At 40.8% G+C, this 23048-nt stretch overlaps 1 protein-coding gene across 1 annotated transcript; it reads right to left on the reverse strand.

The window, feature by feature from the left end:
- Positions 1-827: 827 nt before the first annotated feature.
- OPRK1 (opioid receptor kappa 1) lies at positions 828-22653 on the reverse strand. The gene is made up of 4 exons (XM_063326862.1): positions 22161-22653; positions 21330-21657; positions 7005-7357; positions 828-2297 (listed from the first exon to the last, which is right to left on the reverse strand). Exons 2-4 carry the CDS (start codon positions 21587-21589, stop codon positions 1765-1767), a joined length of 1146 nt encoding a protein of 381 aa, XP_063182932.1. The 5' UTR covers positions 21590-21657; positions 22161-22653; the 3' UTR covers positions 828-1764.
- Positions 22654-23048: the final 395 nt, after the last annotated feature.

Raw genomic sequence — 23048 nt, forward strand, 5'->3', positions numbered from 1 at the left:
ATAACTGCATTAGAGCAGCTAGTTCTGCAGTACCAGACTCCGTGGCCTGAATCTCACAGCTCTGCTCCACACTGCAGCGCCACTGGAAGGCTGGGAAAACCTCTGACTGTTCGGGATTGGTTTGGTACTGCAAGATGAATGTAGGAGCACTGCATTTACCAACCTGATATCAAAAATGTTTACATACATGACTGTGTTAACAAAAACAATATGGAAGTTATGCAGAGTTATGCAGAGAAGTTATGCTCTACAGCGTTTCCACAGGAACTGTACTGCCAGCTACAAGAGCAAATGTCGTGATTTATACTGGTACGCATAACCAGTAGGACCAAACCAGACTGCACTTCTTCTGAGAAAACTTGCCCTGCAAGTGAAGGCACCCACCTTATCCATGATATTGCATAAAGAACAAAGTTACCAGGAAGATGTCTGATGACCAGATCTGTTCCCGGTGAAGACAATGAGAGCATTCCTCCAAACGTCAGCAATAGCAGAAGTGGGGGTAGTAATAAGTAACAATTAGGAAGACAAAAAACTACAGACTGAAAGTTAGGCTCAGTTTTACCATAAACTTACCTTCAGCAAGCCAGCAACTTGTGTAGCTGTGCCTTGGCATCTCCATCTTCACAGGAAAACAGGGGAATTTACTGAATTCATAGGACTTTCAAAGAAAATGTATCACCATCAATAAAATGGGAACGTTTCCAGTGAAGTGCCACTAAAGCATACAGTATATTTGATCTTCATTTCCTTTGTATCAATCCAGTTAATCCATGCGCTAATTCACTAGTTTCTAATTCATCAAATATTTATTTTATTTTGTTTACAAATTGTCCAGGAAAACAAATACAGCATTATTTTTAAGTGTGTCCATTTGTCCCCTTTACTGAAAATGGAATGTGATTATCTCCCCCCATGGAATGAATGTGGCATGGGTTTTCATCAGTTTTGTAACAAGTGAAGTATTTGAAGTTTTCCTAGCCTTTTGTTCAAAATACACTCTGAAAATGCATATTATATTGTTCACAATCAATAGATATACAGTCACCTTGAAAAAACACACATAGAAAACATTACACACAGGTGATTAAACACGTGCTAAAAATATACTAACAATTCTCCTTAAATCCCAATATTTTTAAATGCCAAGATGCTTTACCATACACAGGCACAATAAAATCACTTTGGTATGTAGGCAGATCATGCTTAAATTGGATTTCCACAGCACAGACAAATGTTACAGATATATTAGTTGAGGACAATATTGATTATAGCTCCGGCATTGTTCTACAGAAACCTAAACTGTCAAAGAGCATGACAGAGCAAGTTGGCAAACTACGTAGTTCAGAAGCAATCACTGTTGGGGCAAAACTGTGTTTCCAGCATAACTCAGTGTTATGACCGAATGTTGCTTAATATAACCTTACATATTGTAAAGAGAAAAGCCAGACATTTTGTTACCCAGAATCAGCTGATACAACACTACCTCCTGTCTCCCCCCCAAAGTGCTTATTAGTACCGGCTCAAGTACAGCAAACATGGTGCCAAAAACTGACCATCAGACAGGTCCTTTTCATTTGAGCTTATTTTCAGGAGGTTCTTCTTCATTGATAATTGTGGTTTGAACTACTGGGATTTCTGAGATATTCCAGAAACGTCTGTCTGGGTGACTCTAGTTCAAACTGCAGTGGTAATCTGCGTCAGTCCTAGGTCGTTGGACTCTTCTCTCTCTGGAGGACAGTAAGACGACATTTCCACGACTAGTCATACGGGTTTGTTTGTCCCATCTGCTTCCCTCATATAAGCTGGGTCTTGCACAGTGTTTCGGACTCTGCTGGTGCTCTGCCTGTCCATCCTCATCTTAAAGGGGAAGCAGAAGTCCTTGAAACATCTCTTGAAGTTTTCATCCAAAAAAGCGTAAAGGATTGGATTGAGGCTGCTGTTGGTGTAACCCAGAGCGATACAGAAGTAATAGCTGGATATAGCGGCAGTACTGTGGGACACATCCCCTAAGGCTTCAACCAGCACAAAAATGTGAATAGGAGTCCAACAGATAATAAAAACTGCCACAACCACAAGAACCAACCTGGTGATGCGGCGCAGGTTTCGATCTTTTTCTCGAGACCCTGAGAGAAGCCGTACGCTTTTCAGGCGCAGGATCATCAGAGTATAGCAAACAATTATAATGAGAACTGGAATAACAAATGCGAAGACAAAGACACAGATTTTCATGAAGATGTCCCACCACATGTAATCTCTGTCTGGAAATTGCAAGGAGCATTCAGTGCTAGCAGTATCTAGGAATGCAAGAAGCAAGAAAAAGAAAATTGCTTTATTATTAGATATTCTAAACAATGTAATAATCATAGCATAAGCTAGGAAAAGTGATTATCATGTAATGTGATACTAATAAATGGAGTTATCATTAAATCACCCCAAGGAAAGCTTTCAATTACCATTGAAACTGGTTTTATGCAGCTGTATCCAGAAATTACTTAGAGAGATAGGGGCTTTTTAAAATCCATAATGTTGTATAAAATTTGTTTCCCATGGGAAGATCTAAAAACACGGGGTACAAAAATAAAAATTTGTAAAGATGTTTTCATTTGAATCTCACTGAGATTTAAAGCCAGAATGAGTACCCTGTTCAATGGAGTAGATATCTCATAATTATTATCAAACTACATATGGTTTTGTCTGTGGGTGGAGACAGACTTTTGGTATCATGAATGGTGAGAGCCAAATGAGGTTTTGATCATCAGAAGATTTTGCCAATATATTAAAATTTTGTAATAATCTTTTCCCACGTGCCTTCTTCAGTGCAATTGGAATACGCATAAGTGCTTGCATTCAGAAAAAAACTTATTTCCTGCCTACAGCTTCTTTTCAGTTAAATAGAAGCAAATAAAATATGTGTGCGTGCGGAGTCAAATGGAAGCTGCTCTTTTTTGCAGATCACAACATTGAAAATTCAGCCTGCGCAGAGCCTGCAGGATGTGGGCCGCTGACACCAGCCCCCTCCCTTTCTGATTGCCCATGCCAGGATTCAGAGTCACAGGCTGTCACTTGATTTTACGTCCCAGAAATATTCTATCTGACAAGAGGCTGCCAAGGGATGAAATATTTGAGGTTTCATTTGCTGACCTCACTGGAGCCTTCCAGCATGTAAACCATATGGAAAACCATAAGATAAATGGCCATAAGAAACCATAAGAAACCATAAGAAAACAATAAGATAAATGGCAAGTCAAGAGAAGGTATAAATTTACAACTACTATCAGCAGTCAAACTCTACTGAAGACAAGTCAAGGTAACACAGGGATTTTTCACTGAATTGTAGCTTAGATTTTATCCTCTTGAGCACTGTATTATTCTTTGGATTTTTTTCATCTTCCTTACTGAATTTTGTCATTCCTCCACAAATTATTATGTATTGGCTTTTACTGAATCAGATCTAAGAGTTGAATGATTCAATATAATCCTGCACATCACTTTTTCATATCTGCCTCCAGCGGAACTAGTCAAAAAAATTCCTTCAAGCCATATTTCCCTGCTATTGAAATACTTCACAAATCAAGATGATATTGCAGAGAATTTTTTTTTAAAAACAACTAGGGGAGAAGTTATTATTATGGTATCATATAGACATTTCAGCAGTTAGATACCAGAAAGCTGTTACTGGGTGATACTGAATACTAAAACATTTAAATAAAAAAATTGAAATCAAAGCTAAATATTTTGAGGTTTTATTTTAAATAATACAACAACTAATGAATGATTCTGAAAGCTGAAAAGTGAAAAGATATCTTTCAAGCCTGATGGAGGACGCTAAGCTAACGGCACAAGCATGACTTAACAGGGACTTGACACTCAGTCAACTTTTCTAAATCCTTTATGATCTAGGTTGTCATAAGTCTAGCTGCTTTTACTTAATTTTATTCTAGAAATGTCAACAATCATCTTCGAATTTGTTTTCATGTTGATTATTACTGTTATCTGTAGTAGATCATGGCCTAGCAGCAACAATAAAATCAGGATGCAGCTACAATATCTAGACTAACAAAGCTGCATCCAGATGTGCAGTTCTGGATGAAAGTGAGGTGTGATCAGGGATGACTGCTCCGGACCACATCCAGCTGCTCACAGGAACCCCCTCCCAGAGGAAAATGCCTCTTCAGGTCTACTGACGTGATTTCATATATTTATGAAAATGAGTAGGTTGTTGGCTACATTTTAATACAATTTGTAGTTGACAATGGTATTTTAGAATTCTAAATGATCAAATACAAATGTAATGATTGTCTTATATCTCATTACAGTTTACTTTCTATGGAAAATCTTATTCTATATTTATTAATATTTGTGTGTTTCACTTGATGTATATAATGCTATGAATTTTATTGAACCCATTTACATTTTCCCAGTTTGCAACTGGCAAACAATCAACAAAGATCCTTGTCATAATTCACAATATCATAATAATTTTCAGGAACTTTGGAAGAGAATAAAATTCAGTTTATATTTTATTCTTGCTGCCTGAAAAGTTGCAGAATGAAGTGCAGCATCACAAGCAGAGTATTTGAGATCTCATTCAGACTTTCTCCATTCTGAAAGCCAAATATTCCAAAAACATTGATATATTTAAGGATAAATACTCCATTCTAGATGGTATTTTAGTATAAATATATTTTAAAATGTGTTTGATAAACTACCATTGAGGATTAATCTTAATCCTGACACAGGAAATATATTTCTGTTAGGTACATTATTAATTACATCACCTTCTGGCATCCGTACTCCTCTGTACTCAAATGGAACCTTAATGCCATTACTGAGAACACTAATAGCACCTCTAAATTTTTAATTTTTTTTAAGTGAATGATTCTTCAGCAAAAAAGGCTCTATTAAGGCCAGAGAAGGAAAATTTACACAGATGTAAACTTTATTCTGCGGGGAAAATGTATCCAGAAGGACTCCCCTGAGAGCAATCCTGAACTGTGAGAACAAAAGGGACTAACTGAGCATGGGGTGGGAACTTTAAGTATAACCACTTTCCATTTGATGTTTTGTTTAAACTTGAATGCAACAGAGGCCTTGCAGCATGTAAACAACAACTGTTTGGACTAAAATAACATAGAGTTTCAGTCCCCAGCTCCAGGTGGCAATAGGATTTTTTTTTCCCCTTCACCATTTATCAGTGCAATTCGTGAACACACCAGGCAAGATAATTGGCAGCAAATGCTCACGAGAGACCTTAGATCAGACAAACAGGGCTGAACAGTGGGGGCTGACAAGCATTTCCCAATAATTTCCAACCTCATTTGGCCCAGCTGAGCAGTGTATTACTAGCCCTCTGTTTCAGGAGGAAAAAAAAGGCTGTCTGTCACGTGGCATGGAAAAGGCATTTAATCATTGCTGGCCTCAGAGCAGCCCCTTGATCTAAATGTGATGCTTACAGCGAATGACAGTAATATTCTGCTAGTTAAACACACTCCTACAAAACACCTGACCGAGACAATGTCCCATGGCCTTCAAGATCTCATACGCAATGAAACAATCATTCTTCCCAAATGAAGATGCACAGAAGTGAATGTTTCCTGACCTAGAGATTGTTTTATAGAGCCTGTCAAAACTTTCCCAGGGAGAAGAGTTACAGCACTGCAGACCAGTGATCCCCCAAAGGGCTGAAAGAAGAGTTTCCAGAGGACTCTCCTGTCACCTACCCACCAGAAGACCAACAGCCAGAAGAAAACCTATACATCTTCAGCCAATCAGCCCTTGAGCAGCTGTTACTGAAATGTTTTGTTTGCATTGATCTATGCCAAACAGTTTAACACACAGCATTTATTGTCTCTGCCAGATAAAAGTTTACCATTTGTCTTGCGGGGAGTGAAGCCTTTCTAATAGAAAAGGTTGCTAATTCAGGAATTTATTAATCATTCTTCAAAAGATTATTTACATCTCAAACAAGACTACCACCAATTAAATAGGCATGTCTTGTATTTTATCGAGCCATTCTTAACAGATGGCCCCAACACAAAGAACATCTTTAGAGGCCTCAAGCTTTTTGGAGACACTGAGGTGCTCCTGCACCAATGTCATGCTTGTGGGTATGAAGCATATGTGTGAGAGAATGCTTCTCCTCCTTCCTTCTCAAGGAGGATTCAAAACAAGATTAACTCCATAGCAGGGCAATTTTGGTAATGAGTCACCAGTTACAGGGGCTAAATCCACAGCCCTTCACAAATTATAGATTTCAAGCAGAGCCTACAGGTGGTCTGCATACAGATCTTATTGACTTCACGTTCTTGTAGTTGCTTCCTTGACATGGTCTGTATTCCCAGTTCCTCTGCTGATCCTTATTCTCAGCCTTTCCAAGTCTCCATGTACATCCCCATCCCTTTTAAACAAGAAGTTGAGATGCTGTCATTTTCACAGAATTTAGCTTCTCTGTCCAGCTACTGGCTTTTTTCCTTTCTTCACCCCGCCTTCAAGTTCTGTGAAATGGCTGCTGATAATAAGCTCCCAAGTCTTACTACTACTGATAGTTTTAATACTAATACTAATGATAAACAGTCTAGTTTCTACTTTTGGAGCTTCAGCAGAACTACTCTCACAACACCTACAAAAAAGCAGCTTAAGCACTTATTTCAAGTTTCATTCTAAACTGATCTTTGATCTGTCCACTGTGATCTAATTCCTGATTATTTTTCCCTGGTGTCTGCTATTAGTTTTTCATGGACAATGTTTCAAAGTGAATTTTGTTCTTTTACTTGGCAAAGGCAGCTGAGCTTAAAGGATTTATATGTCATACTGTAATGTTCCACAATATATTTCAAAATGTCAGAAATTTGACATACTTTTTGAACCAAGGAATGCGTAAGGACACGCTGAGCATGCACGAGTTACTGAAAAAGGAATCAGTCAGGCTTAGCCAATATTATAAGCCACATTTTACATCATTTGAGAAACAGAGAGACTCAATTTTGAAGGCTCATACTCACCTTCCCTGACTTTGGTACCTCCAAGAACTATCGCAGATATGCCAACAGATGAGGACAATAGCCAGATACAGATGTTGATAATCTTTGCCTTGAGAGGCGTACGGAAGTCCAGAGCCTTCACAGGGTGACACACAGCAATGTATCGATCGACACTCATCATGGTCAGTGTGAATATGCTGGTAAACATGTTGTAATAGTCAATCGAAATAACTATTTTGCACAGCACATCACCAAAGGGCCAAGAGTTCATCAGGTACTCAGTGCTTTGGAATGGCATAGTCGTGGTAACTAGCGCATCTGCCATCGCCAGATTGAAAATGTAGATGTTGGTTGCTGTCTTCATCTTTGTGTACCTGAAGAACAAAAAAAGGAAGGTTTTATTATTTCAAAATATGATTATGCACATTCAGATATGTAACAGTTTATTAGTCAGGCTTTGCCATAGCTGTGGTTTTTTCTGTCATTTCTAATTTATGACAGAAGCGCACACAAATGCAAGACTCTTGTGATAATAGCAAATACATTTGACTCGGTCTCTCAGCACCTGCATTAGCAGGTAGAACTATTCACCACAGGCAAAACCAGGTATATAAACACATTTAACTTAACTAGCGAAAAGCTGGTTTCAGTTCTATCTTCTCAAATCTTTCTACAAGAAAATATCATTGTTACATTTGCAAGTGATCAAAATGTTTTGTGTTTCCTTTTCTTACAGCTAACTGTCGGTGATTGTGAGCTTTCTGGGTTTGTTTTGTGGAAGGACCAGTTATCCCATTCTCCAGTTAGAATCCATGTTAACTGTTACATCTGCCGAGCCGCATTGCCTCTTATATGAATGTTTCTTTTCCTTGAATTCACTGCAAAGATGTCAGCTTATACAAGTTTTAGTCATTTCCCTTCTTTGCTCCTTCATTTCCAATTTCTCCTCCTTTCTTATCCTCAGCTTTTCCCAGACCTCGCTTTTGTGACTGCTAACGTAAAAGATGACTGTTGTTTAAGTAGGATACCACGGGGGGGTGGGGGGGGGGCGGCGTGGGGGGAATGATCATAGCATTTTTTGCTGCATCCTTTAATTTCACAAAATTGAAGCACTTGTTTTGTCCAGCTGGTAAGAACCTGAGGATCTGTTTTTTTGAGACAGCGCTCTGCTTTGTTCTGCCCTGGGGACAGCCTGACTCTGTGACACAGCCTGTGTCCCAGGGCGTGGAGGACCGCTTCCAGCTCTGTTACGGGCACAACGGATGAAGGAGAACTTGTTAACATAGGGATATACCTAGCTCTCCTTTCAGAAATGCTTCCTCCCCCTAGTTGCTTTTGCTCATTGCTATTAATTTATTTTGAGAGTCAATGACAGATTTTCCTTTTTCAAAACTGTTTCACTCACATATTTTGAACGTGTATCCAAACCACAAGGTGCACATGTAACACACACAGAAACGTATCTAGCTAGATTTTTATATGTATCATTAATAATTTATAGTGGAAATATCAGATTTGACCAGTCCAGCTAATGAACATTTAGGGCAACATGTCTATTTCCCTTTAAAGCTTTGATGTGTAAAATAAAAAATAATTTGGAAAAAAGGTGTTGATAAAATGCGCCTAATAAGTAATTAGCTATAAATTAAAATATGGGCATAAATGTCATTTTATGACCAACACAAAATGTCAAAAATAACATCAGTTTTTCTAAAGCACTCTAATTACGACTTATTGAGAAAATGAAACCAAATGCTGGTTCAAAGCACAGAAAAGAGAACTGCAAGGGAAAAGAAAGTAAACCCGTCTCCCCCAGATACCATGCCCAGGCTCACGCCTTGAACAAAGCCATAGCCAGTGGAGCATTAGAACTCTCTGAGCAAAGACAGCCAAAAGGAAGCAGCGACAAAAGCTCTGCACTGGTGGTGTGACCCCCATGGTCTAGACTCTGTCTGCCCCAGTTTGAGCTTCTCCAAGATCAAAGGCAGAGCAAGGAGACACCTGCCAGTCAGAGCTGGGCATCTGCCCCCTCCCACATCCACCTCCTCAACAGGCCCTCCAGCAAAGGAGGCAGTCTCTCCTGTAGGTCACACTGTAGCTGGTAAGGCACGATTCAAACACAAATATGAGAGTACACGGCTGGAAGAAACAGATATAAGACACCTTAACAAACTAGGAGCTTTCCTCCTGATTAAAAAAAAAAAAAAGAAAAGCAGCTCCAAGTGCATCTCAGCTGTAAGACTGAACAAAAACTCACAAAACACTCAGATTGCAAATGTGTGCTAAAATGGACTTATTTCCATTAAATGACTGAAAAGGCACAGTAGAAAGGTGATTTTGCTTCTACGGACATCACTGACGATATTTGGAATTGTTGTCTTGCTCATATTGAAAAAAAAGAAAAAGACTATGAAAAGTTGGAAAGGATGCATAAAGATCACCACAAAATAAGTGAAAGGACTGGAGAAAATTCTTACTGTGAGTAACTTAAAGAGCTCAACACATTTAGTTTATCAAAAAGAACACTGAGAGGTGACTTGATTACGGTGTCTGAAGACCTCCACAGGGAGAAAATAGCAGGTACTGAAGAGCTCTTTCAGGCTGCAAAGAAAGGCGTAACAAGGACAAATACGTAAAAGTCAAAGCCAGACAAACTCAGCTTAGAAACAATGACGGATTTTTCCTGACAGCTAAGGTGATTATTATTTGGAACAAATTACACAAGAACAGAGTAATTTTTCCACCTTTTGATGCCTCCAAACCAATGTCTGCTGCTTTGCAAAGGGTGTGCTTCAGTCGAATACAAGTTACTAGACTCAATACAGGAATATTTAAATGAAATGCAATGGCCTGTGATAAGCAGAGGTGACGTAACTAATGGTTTTTCTGAATCATTACTTCTGTAGATCTGTAAATACTTCCCCAAGGGTTTGGATAGGGAAAGTTTATTTTCACATATAGAAGAATCGATTCAATGTTTTTGTGTGTTTGATGCTGTGACCATATATACCATATTTTCCCACTACCCTTTTCCCTTCTCCCTCCAGCCTTCCAGTGGCAGAATAGGAAAGACCCTCTGCAAAATAGAACTAGTTTTTTAGGTAACGTCAAAATTCAAATTTTTGAAGCTGCAACATAAAGTATGTTCTCTGTATATGTACTGCTTATGTTATACACGGAAAGTGATCAGTTTTGATTTTTTGGACTATGCAGCACATACACATATAAGAAAATTAATTTTCCTCAGTGCTGTTGATCCAACAGGCAGGATGTCTTGTCATTCACAGGTAGTAAGAAATATAGAGTCACTCCAGTATCAGTATTTAAACAACTTCCAGTGTTAGCAAATCAAAGCTACGTATGGCAGTGAAAAAGTAGTGGGGAAAAGAAAAAACCCACAGAGCGCCATTCTTCCCACAAAGCTCTGTGAAAGCTTTAGCTCATTTCAGGGGCACACATACACGTAACAATCCCAGCTTTGATAGCCTTGCCTGGTGTGCACCTAGTGCTTCCCCACAGCTCGCCAGCCTGGCAGTCTCATGAGTAGCTGGCCTTGCCCAAATCCACCCCAGTTCACAGACCACAGATGCCTCCTCGCACCACTCATTCTGAGCCAGAATAGGCACCTGACCCCTTTTCTGCCAGACTTTGAACAAGAAGGTGTGAGACCAATAAATACTACTCTGATATATATTTTATTACAGTTAGGCAATCAATTCTCCTAGGCACTGCAGAGGGATCATGTGTACCTAACTCAGGCATGGATGGTGCACTGGTTAACCTCAGCAATTCTAAGTCCAAGCACATTTTACTGATGCAACCTTAAAACTCATTGATCTCACGCTAATAATGTAAAGAGCTTGATTACTTTCACCTGAAGGCATTGGCCTCTCTGTAAATGAGATGTTGGCCTTTAAAACTGCTAGGCAATATAGATTAAATCATACATTCATTTAGAAGTTCATAAAATTCAGAAATGCCTTTGAGAATCTGGACTCAGTCATCCAAACTCCGTTCAATGTTTTTAATTAAACAGCTACAAATTATTAAATGCCTGCATGACTCTGAAGATACGTGCTTGCAGGCTTAATCAGAAGTCCAGTTAACTTACTGGAGTGAATGCTGTTGCTGTCAGACCCTTTGAAGTGGACCCTGATGGAATTTTGACTCAAACACGAGATGAGGTGCTTTTCTACAACTCATTCCACTGCACCAAAATACAGGAGGCCATATTTTATGTGGTTTGGGTTTTTCCCACCGTACCCTTCATTCACACAAATCTGCACTTGAGCAAGGTCAAAATGGTGATGGAGCAAGGGAATCTTGTCTTCCTTTGCAAAATTAAAGTTCTTGATCAAATACCTGAATTTCATTTAGGGAAAAAATACTGCTATCTGCTTTAATTAGTGTAGCAGAGCACACAGGGGAAACCTGAACATAACTACAGCATAGATGGCTCAGTGGTAATTAACGACAAAGATTTTCTTTGTGTCTTTGAGATTTGACTTTCAAAGACAATTAAAATATTAATAAACTATTGTTGTATAACTGTTTATGGGAAATCCTGTGTCTAGAAAATGGTTTCTTAAATGCTGGGATTTCAAAACAAGATGACAGCTTTTCTAATACTACATAGGAATGGAAGGTTCCTCTCTTAAATCAGGTGCTAGAATCTAACTTCAAGAGACAGAAAAACCTCTGATGAATGAAGCTAATTTGGTGGATCTCGAGATTGCTTGTCAAGCTACAAGCAGGCCTCAAGGCTCTGTAGACTTTAAATAACTGGAAGATATATGGAAACCCTGCAGAAAAATAGTCAAGATGAAAAATATAAGTTTGGTTTGGATGTTTTGGGGTTTTTTTTAAGGATATGAGAGTTTTTAAGGAACAAGATTTAAATTACGTCTACTTGTCAAAATTTGCAAAACTATCACAACATAGGCTAAGTCCACTTTCCAAAAGTTCTTAGAGACTAACTTTAGACCGACCCTTAGAAAATTTCCCCTATTTCTCAGTTGACTCATTATTACTGCACTTTTCCTTCTGGAGTAGAATATACTTTGCATGTTTTTTTAAGACAGTAAAGAGGAAGAAATCACACCTCCAGACTATGCTTCTCAATGACACGGTGGTAAGAGAAGAAGGAAGAATGCTATTAAAAAGTTGGTGTGCCTTCAGAAAAACATCAAAATGCATTACCAGATCTGCTAGTAGAGCCCCTTAAAGTCATTATCTCAAGCAGAGGAGAGGAGTGTGATTCTAAAGTACACCGTAACATTAGTAAAGATAACAAGAGCTGAGAAGGAGGCTCTGGTGAAATTTTTTTCATGTAACTGTAATAGGCTGAAATGTTCCTTGCAGTATGAAATGAGGGATAGGGAGGGGAGCAAGACTAACAAATATACTGCAACAACATTGTCCAGTAGCAGAGTGGAAGTACAAAAACATGAAATACAACGAGGTGTAACAAACACATATTTTTGGCAGATACCCGAGTCAGTAAATGAAAATGAAAGTTAAAGCACATCTAAAAGCAAATTACAAAAACACCTATCAGCAGGATGCAGACTCTGTTCCACTAGGTTGCTCTGAATGAAGTATATATGGAGATCAAGCAGCTGAAAATCTTAGTCAGGAAAGCTCTAAATCTCAGGGCTATATTCGGGGCACACACAATATCATACTGCGTCAGAACAGGGAGGGGGGGGGGGGAAACCAAACACAAAGAAACAACCCAAGAGGATCTATTCCAAATACATACCATGTCAAAAGGATGGCTCAGCTATCTTTTGGATCTTCATAAGTCAATATAAAAGGCTTATGCCAGTACAAAACTAAGACTGAGGTCTTCTAAAGAATGTAGAAATCAATATGCTGCAGTTTCAGTGTTCACATTGGGTTATATGCTATTACCTCATTTTGAATGACAGCCAGATTTTAGCAAGGGATAGGACCTCGGAAAACACTTTAAAGAAAGGCAATCTTTGTTACTGCACACATTTAATGGTTGCCTGTCTTTAACATCAAAATTGTTACGACCCTACAAAAAATCGTACATGTTGCCTACAAAATAGTATCCTAAAATGGAATTCTCTTTATTAACAAGCACCTGTAGATATCTATTTTCAAGCGGCTTAAAGAAGAAAAGCATGATCTTGTCTTTTATGCTCCCCTCAGGGAGCATAATCTTCCTGAATGTCAGAAGGTATCATTAAAATCCTTACAATTTACCACTACCATTACTCCTTTGAGCTAGCCGTAAACAGAGCCTGAACAAGATCTTGCAGATTTAGAGTAGATGTGGAAGCTTTCCTTCTTGAGTTAAAGAAACAGCTTCTGAATTATTGACAAGAAGTTCAAGTCTACATATATCCTGGTCAAAATGAAGAAAAATTCACACTACTTAACAAAAATGAAGCTTTTTTCCTCCTTCTAATAAGGACTTTTAATATTTTATGTGAGTTTAAGAGCCTCTTTTTGAAGAAATATGCTCAATGCTTGAAACACCAATACTGCGGAGTTTGTGCTTCCGTGATTTTGTTAGGGGAGCTCAGAGAATTGCCAAGGTGCTGTGATTTATTGTGGCTTAAACTGAAATAGTGATAATGCAGAATTTTACAAAATCAGTACTTTAACCAAAACCAGTATGTCTAATATTATTATTAGAGAGCCTGGACAATTATCTTAGACTATGTACCTGATTTTTGACCTCTCTTGGTAAGTAAGATGAATCCAGACCTTGTCAAGCAGCTGACTCTGTCTCTTGAGAAACTTTATGCTGCTGCAGGTATTTCCCAGTGACCAGTTGTGCTATGGGGAGTTCCCAGGTTGTTGCACGGCCCGTCCTAATACTTCTTACTTGCCACAGGTACATTGCCCTGATGAGTGCTGACTCTCTGTCTTTGGTAACATCCACCTTTCACATTGCTCTTCTCTCTTGGAAGGAGTATTTTTTTTCATGAAGGACACGAGCTCCCTCAGCAGAGCACAGTGCTTCCTATGTGTTTGTGGAAGAGGGAAGCATTGTCTGGCAAAGAGAATAAATCTCATTGCTCAAGGGAATAGGGGTAGCAGCTCCAGCAGAAGATTTTTCAGGGTCTTACTTTCCCTCTTATTGACTGGAGAGGCTCTGATCTCCATAGGCATTTATGTATGCAGAAGCTGGTTGGAAGTAGACAAATGTTATTGAACATTTGCTTCCCCTACATGTTTCTGCAGGAGAGAAATAATGAAAGAATTCAGAAATCTCTCACAAAGGGGTCTTGGGGTGTGGGTATCACTCTTGTTCTCAAAATAAGGCACCTGGACTCCATTTTACCACAGGGATGAATAATAACTGCCACTGCTGGGAGTGTTTTATAGGACAACTACACGCTCGGATGTATGGAGACCTGAAGCTCTGGTCAGCACTCCTGTAATAAATTCGAATGGGAGATAAGGGACCTCACTCTATAACAAGTATAAGATTATGTGGTAAGGCAACAAATGCATGTATCAGTAGTGAGCCAGCTCAGGGAAAAGTCATCAGTGCCTCATAGGAGGCAGCTGGAAGGCTTTCTCTGGACTCTACCCATTCATCTGTTTTCCTCACCTGCCTCACCTCTCCTTCCCAAAGGAGATGATACAAGTGAAATGCAGAAAACTTTAAGACACAGTCAACTGAACAGCAGTTCAGTTATAGCTGAATAGCTTCCATGGTGAAAATATTCTTCTTCTCCTGTGCACTGTAACAAGTCACTCATTCTGAAAGGCCTGTGTAAACCTAAGCCCTGAGGCTGTCCATCAGCCAGCAGCACGGTAAAAAAATTTTTCTGGGTGTGAACACTAAATGAACACTGAATAGCTTGTCTGAACTAATCCAACCATGCAGATTCCCATCTGTCGCTACTTAAGGAGGCCTTTCCCAGTTGCCCTATGGTAGCCACAGTGGCTAGGCTACCTACAACGCAGTGGGAAGCAGATTTAGCTATGTAGTAAGACAGGAAATATAAAATCCTCTGTCTTCCAGGTGCACAGTAACTAAGTTTAGGAACCCTAGATATTCACTCATAATGTACTGCTGAATGGCACTGACTTTTAGAGCAGAGAGGAGCAGCCAGGCAGAGCACCATGTGTTGCACAGGTGGACTGGTATGAGGCACAGAGAAAACAGAAAGAGTCTGCACGTGTTATTGTCACGTATTAGTGGAAACTCGTGCACTGAAGTAAATCATGTTAGGCTCTCATACTCATGCCGAGAAGACAGAGGTTTCATTGTAAATAATGTCTCAAAACTGAAAAAAGCAAACAGTCTACAATTAATTTTCAATTCCCTGGGGATTAGAAGGTGAATCTAATGAAAGCTGAACCATCTGGCTTCAGGAAAAAGAAATATTTCAAAGATGATACACGGGCTAGCATGCAAATTTCCCAATAGGACTGTGGAAATGCTGTGTACCCTTACATATTCTTTACATGTATTCTTTTTACATCTTGCAGAATGCTGCCATGGTCAGATACTCCTCTTTCCATGTTTCATCTATACACAGCCCTTCCCCACAGCTAATTCAGTTTGTGCACTCACATCTGTCCGTAGACAAAATGACATTCATGCTGCCATTTCCTCGTGCCTCTCAAACTCCACAAAAGAGACTAACAATAAGCAAATCACAAAGTCTTCCTTGAGGAGAGGAGCACTGAGCTCACACTTTGCAAGAATTACCTGATTTTCATAGATGGGAGGACGAAAACAGAGACGTGAAGTAAACTTCACAGAAGTAGAGTTTACTAAAGTTTTTCTGGATGCTTTTCCTTTAGAAAGCAATATGTAAGTGAAATCAAAACTCTCCTTGGGAACTCATCTGTTTCAGAGCATTTCACTTAAGGGACAAACTAGTCACAGTTTGACTAGACAATGAGAGTCAGCAAGCCAGGAAGATTATCTTCCCTTGCTCTTAGCACATCCCAGGCCACCCAAAGTCACCAAGTTAAGAATTTCCTGCCACAATATCTTTCCATCAAATTCAAAATCCTCTGTTGGGAAAAATCAAATGAAGGGTCCCCACTCTTCCCTTGCTCTGTCCCCTTCACCAGAAGGGCTTAGCCAGGCTGCCCCCTACAACACCATCTCCACACTGTGCAGCCTCCCTGGGTTTCAGCCAGGAGCATGAGCCTCCCCACCCTCTCCTGGCTGAGGACAGGCAAGTTATCTCCAGCTTTCTGCCTTGCCAGCAGCCAAACTGGAAAGTTCTTGTAAGTTTTCACTTTCTGCCAGTCCAAAAGAGCTCCCCGTAATTTGTCTTGCTTCCAGACATTGATTCCAGTTATGCCTTTCTCTGAAATAAATGACTACCTGTCTGCTAGCCCAGCGGAAGTGACTGGATGGATACCAAATACTTTTCAGAAGCCAAACAGATTACTCACTATAAACTATAGCCTCTCTCTAATACTGTCTCTAGCAAATGTCCCTTCCAACCCTTTCCTGTGCTCTCTCTGCTTTTTCAGTATCTGCTCTTCTTATCTTAGCATCATATTGGGAACTCACGTTGAGATTCTTGTCAGCTTAAAAACCCCAGGTCCCACTTAGTCATTGTCTACCAGAGTATTAAAAGTATTAGAAATGTTCAAATTGTGATTAAATAAGCTGTGCTTGTCAAACTACCAACACTGTTTTTTAAACCTGTCCTCTTCCCTGTTTCCGGTTACCCTGGTCTTTGTGTCATCTGTAAAAGCTGTTCGTAATGATCAGTCTTCAAAGTCGTGATGAAAATTATGCCAGCTTTGGCCAAACCCTGAAAGAACCTGCCAAAATTACCTCCATTCAGTGAGGTAAGGCCAGATGCTCTTTGAGGTCCTGAGATGAGTTACTACCAATCCATTTGATGCCTCTGTACTGATAATAGTAAGGTGTCAAATGTTTGATCATGTAAAGAAAGCTTAAAAGCCATAAAATTCACAAAGTATAGTACAGTTTGACCTTTACTTTTAGCAGCCAGACCCTTGATTTCATAAAAGAATGAAATCATACCAACTGCAAGTAATAAAGAACAGGTAATTAAGTTAGGTTGACTCTTCTGGACCTTCATTTTTCATTTCAAAACAATATTCTTTCCAACTATAATTTAATAAAATTAGAACAATAAATTTAATCAAATTAGCAAGTAATCTTTTGATGTTATCAAAATCTATTATTGATTTAAACGAATATATTGAATCAATTTCATTTCTTTATCCTTTTTTTTTAATACTTTCATTCCTGTTTGGAATGAATGATGGAGAAGATTTAAAAACAACCTGGAAAGGAGTTAATTTTATATGACATTTCTTAATAGACTCTTCCTGTTACATAAGATGCCACTCGGTTTGATGAATATAAGAACAAAAATGTATTACTAGTTCCATTTTTTATTTCAACATTAGACTAAGCAGAGGAATACAAGCTTTCTCTTTTCCCTTAGGAATGAATCTACATATCTGTGACACAACCTCTTGTTAAAACTGTTTTTAATTGTAGAAAATTATTCTGTTCACTGGAAGCTTGAAAGATAATTTTAAAAGAAATACAGGATTGGCTATTTAGGATCCTGATGATAGCAGCTGCTCTCAGTAAATGACTTCAGGAACAATGGGGGTTAGGTGCATACATAGAAAAAGTGAATCTGGAGTGGGTAAAAAGACAGCATCTCCCAGAGTTTTTGCCAGAGTATGTTTACAGTTTTGATAAGGGCAAATCCATAATTAAAGTTGTAACTTTAGTCAGGAGACTTTTCTTCCCCTCCCCTCCAGCTGTCACAAGAAAATACCGTTTTCTTTAAAGTCAGCACGAAATTTTAGAGAAATAAAGTCAGTAGGGAGGAAGAAAGGAAAAAGAGTTATGCTTCCAAGGACAAGTCATTTTATCTATCAACTTCAGTGAACTATTTCACCTCCAGAAATATCTTCTAAGACCTCAGAGGTAAAGCTAATCTCAAAAGAAAAGGTCTGGGGTTGAGATAGATTCTGATCCTTCCAGGACACACGTAGCTGTATAACTTCACTCAGGTGAGGTCACATAAATTCACCTGGTTCCTACAAACCCATTTCATGCCTCCTCTCCTCCTCCACAGGGTGGGGACTGTGCTTCCCACACGGTATCTGCATTTCCCACCAGTGCAAGAGGCAACGTGGTGCTCTCTTTCTCTCTAACCCTCTCCCCAGGAAAATCAGCAGCCACAGGAGAGCGTTACATCCCGTGTGCCATGGCTTGGCGTGAGCTGGCCTGACAGCAGACACCCTGGGGATGGTACACGTGCCTCACAGCTGATGCCAACACCGGGAGTGTTCCTGCAAACCATCCACACCGTGAGAGCCGCCTGCAATGGGCATGCAAAGAGCACAGGTTGCACTGCATACCCAACACAGAGCTTTTTCTGCACATTAAAAACAACCTTTGTCAATATGCCTGAAGAGTCTGGGGCGCTTACAGTAGTCCTGGTCTTGATCTGTTAGGATTTTTAGTGACTGGTCTTTGGCTTTTAAATCTAACAGTTGCTGTGTGTTTAAAGACAGTGAACCCCAGTATCTCCCTTTTACAAATGAGGAAACCAGGTCACAGGGTCATGAATTGACCTTCTTAAGACAGGACAAAGTGTTGAAGCATGGTAGTAAAACCAACGGAAGAATCCAGGTCCCCTGAGATATAGTTTAACAGGCCAAGCTGCCACCATCATACTAACGTACCATAACCATTCTGCTTTCAACACAAATCTCTACAGGAGCTGTACCAACTCAGTTACTTTTCTTTCAGGAGCTTGTACATGTCACCACAGTGCTGTTCTCTTATTTTTCCCTCTGAGGGAATTCTGAGTGGGTTTTTCCTCTCAGTAGAAACACATCCCACCACACTTGGAGGAGATTTTGGACACCCAGCACTCTGCATGCAGGCTGCTCAGATGCTGACTCGCTGGTCTCCATGAGCTTCTTCAGCAGGCCTTGTGCAGAAGTAGCAAAACGACCCCTGACAGGGCACTAAAACAAGGAACAGGTCAGGGCCTGCCTACGCCACAGCTTATGGCTGAATGTCAGCCTGTTTCTGAGGCATCTCAAGACTGTTTGGAGTCTCCTGAATCTACCACAGCATCAGTGTCAGCCCTGAAGTGGTCAGGCAGTTGGACTGGGTGATCATTGTAGATCCTTTCCAGCTGAACTATTCTAATGATATCAGCTGTTGTTTAAAAGAGCAAAGGGAGGAGGAGCTGTGCCTACTGGTCCAGAAGGGGTTAGGAAGAGGAGAGCAGATCTGGAACTCAGAGAGATGAGAAAAGGCAACGAGGGGTCTCACACAAACCGTGTGCTCAGCTGGAGGGTAAATTAGAGTTGTGGCAGCTGGAGGAGAGGCAATGTGGGATGCCTGGGGGACACAATCCCCCTCTCCCTTGCCACCTTCCTTCACAAACTTCCCACAGACCTTGGCTTTCCATACAAAAGGACATCACTCCAGCTATGTTTTTCAACAGGTCATGAAAATCCATCTTGAGATGCAATCACGCAGAGAGTGGATGTGAGTGAAAGAGAGAGGGAGTGAGAGCTTAGGACAGAAATGAAGAAAATACACCTCTTGCACGAATAATTTGGAATATTTCAAAATCATAAGAAATGTTTGAAACTGTATGTTTGTGTATGCATGCACTTCATCTATGATTCTAGAAGTGTTTAAAGCATTTGCCACAGGGAAAACCTGGGAGACAGGGATACTGAAAAAAAAAAGAAGAAAACAACAGGTGTTTTGTCATACTTTTTTTTTTTTTTGATCATGTAATCAAGAGATGGACCAAGAGGAAACTGAAGCAAAAAGCTAATGTAGGAACTGGTAGGAGAGCAAGCCATAGCTAGCTGCACGCTCAAAAAATAATCTTAGGAGGGTAACAGAGGGAGAGAAAAAAGGAAATGCATATGCACCAGTATAATCCATACTTGCTAACTCTTAGGTCTCTGGCTAAGTTTGAATTTATTTCCACTGTCCAGGCCAGTTAATCATTGTTAGTGACAGATGGCTTAGAAAATCTCTGTCTTTGCAGCTGTGTGTGTGTCAAGTATGGAGTCCTTCTTCTTGCAAGAGAAACGCAAAAAGAAATGAAATCTCTACTCTGAATGAAGGGCGAAAGGGCATGCAGGAGTATAAAATTACAGCATCACAAAGCTAGAGCAAACCAGTTTCTCCATATTGACCACAGGCACCTTTATTTATTGCACTGACTATTAAAGGGGATTTTATTTCCATTATTCAAGGGTATTCACCTAGTTATAACGCATCCTTCATAAAGTACCTCATCAATAACTTCACTGCCTCGAGTTAACTTCCCCCTATGTCAAGTCTGACAGTTATTTCACCATCCTGCAGTTGCTCGACCCTTATCACGCATGTTTTACTAACAAGATCCCTTCCAATACCTCCATTTTTTTTTCTGTGTACAAGCTGATTTCATTTGAGCAATGAATACTCCACAGATGGGTTTTTTTCAGAATTTTTTGCAGGATTCAAAAAAACTGTGAAGTAAGAGTCCAAAAAGTTGCTTGATTTCAGTCCCCTTGATTGCTCATTATTGCCCTGCTGATCTGCACTGTCCAAAAATTTTTATAAATTGCTAGTGAAAAGGACCAAAAGAGGGAGAAATCATAGTGCAAGTTAAAATATACACCAATACACAAGTGTAAGTGCAAGTATTGCTGCATGTCACTAAGTAGTTTAATATGAAAAACTAACTCAGATACATAGCTTTCTCCTGTTTCCTGAAAAACAATAGGAAAGGTATTTCAGCATCTGCTTTTCTTTCTTCAGTCCAACACCAACCACTGGAGTTAAACACCACTAGACAGAAAAACAACATCCCTTGCTTTACATTAAGCATTTCCACATATCTTTATCGTTTCCTTTTTCCCCCACCTTATTAAACAAGCCACTGGGTGACAAGGCAGCAATGTATAAGCGTCCACACGATTAGACATAAGATTAGACGTAAGCCATCCCTCGGGGACTCCTCACAGGGGAAAAAAAGCTACCTTGCAGAAGTTCCTTTCTTCCGCTTGAGCTTTCCCTCGGATGCGAGCAGCCTCTCATCCCTAGAGGGCACCCAATGAACACAGCTCCAGGGCACACAGTGCCTTTTCCACTGGCCGCAGGATTTATCACTTTTAAACAGCTTCTCCCTTCTAACTGCACGTCCAGGCAAACCACTGGGACTGAAAAGGTTTGGGTCATTCCAGTTACTTTCTCCCAACTCCTCATGTAAGCACACCCAGAGGGCATCCATAACCTACCCCCTCCCTCCACTGCCAAATTTAGGGACGGCCATTTGCACCTCTTCCAACAGGTACTCCAAAGGCCCTTACCTTATGATGACAAACATGACCAGAGAGTTTCCCACCAAGCCGACAACGAAGACCACCGAGTAGACAGCGGTGATGATGATGGGGATGGCGGGGGAGATGCTGGTGTGGTTGTGCTGGGCGTCCCCGAAGGCCCCGGTGGCATTGCTGTCGTAGTCCGCCCAGCCCAGGAGCCAGCTGCTGCTGGTGCTGGGGGGACGACAGGGCCCTGGGGAGCAGGTGGAGTCCGGCTCCTCCCGGAAAATCTGTACAGGGGCATCCATAGGGGCACAGCCCCCACGGGCAGGAGGGAGAACGGGAGGAGAGTGCAGACAAGCAGGAGCCAAGTACGCTGGAAAGAGGGAAGAAAGGGAAAGAAACAGAAGTGCTATTACAGCCACTGGACTTTAACACCTCTAAAAATGTTCACATATTAAGGGGAGCTCTGCTGGGATGGGAACTGTAATTTGCCAAGCGGAGATTTAAGCAAGCCACATTCATATTAAATAATTACAAGTTTTACATCTCGCTATGTAACAGGTAAGTGCTGCTCTTCCAGGTGCACAACAAAAGTTTTCCTCCACTTGCAGAGATTACACAGAGAAACAAATCAGATGGGAAACAGCTCAGATCCACCCACACACTTTAACCCTGTCTCTCCCATCCTCCATATTTTAAGTCAAACGGTATCCTAATGACAGGGGCTCCTTCCTGCCTAAGCTCTAGTATAAAGGGGGAGAGAAAAAGAAACTCACCACCTCCCTGTACATCTGCTTTGACACCCCACTCTGAGTTATTTTGTTCCAAATCCCATAGCTGCTTTCAAAGAAGAGACACATTAATGACACAAAATACCTCTTTCTGTCCGGGAAAAGGAGCGGAGCCCTCAAACAGATGTTCTTGGCAGGAAAAGTGAAAAAATAAAGCAGCCGCTTGGCTCCTGGAAGTACCACCGACCTTCTTAGGACTTCTGAACCCGAGGCACCTGCGCCTTCAGAGAGGAGTGCTGGCAGCGGAGCTGATTCCTGGGCACGAGCTGCGACGTGGTAGCAGCAGTTGCTGCTGTTCCAGCTCCCACCACTTCTCCTTCTCCCTCTCAGGCTCCCTCTGCCTCCCTCCTGCTCTGCCGGGGCTCCAGCAGCACTCTGCACTGATGCACACGTTCGCCTCTGTCTCTGTCCCTGCAGCTCAGAAGCTCACATGACTTCTCTCTAAACACTGAGAGGCAGATAAATTAAAAGGCAAGCAAAACACAAGTTCTGCAGTGAATGAATGCTTATTCCTAATACACTTTTCCAAGTTGCTTTTCCTCATTCCCCCTGCACTCCCAGGCCTCCAGTAATGATCCTCTCTGCCTTATTGAATCCCACATGCTTTTACAGACTAGTAGGTGCTGAATAAAACAGGAGTTTTCAGCTTAGATGCCTTGCCTGCTCCATCAGCTCTTTCGTGCCTCAGCTCCATGATTGTGCATCCAAAAACACTTCTCGCTGGGTGGCTGTGCCCCTGTTCCTTTACTCCTTTAACTTGGAGGAGAGTCAGAAGCTGGCTACCAAAACAGAGAAAGACACCCCTATTAATGTCCTTAGTTTATTCGCGCTGTCCCACACCATATGAGAAGCCAAGAATTCCCTGTATCACTGCCAGAGCTCTGCTCTCCCCAGGCTCCAGCTGCAGCCACGGATGGAGAGACGGTGTGCGCAGAAACCACATCCCTCAGAGCTTGTCCCTAATATACTCCAT

This window comes from Chroicocephalus ridibundus, chromosome 2 (genome assembly GCF_963924245.1).
Source record: "Chroicocephalus ridibundus chromosome 2, bChrRid1.1, whole genome shotgun sequence".
NCBI classification, from domain to species: Eukaryota; Metazoa; Chordata; class Aves; order Charadriiformes; family Laridae; genus Chroicocephalus; species Chroicocephalus ridibundus.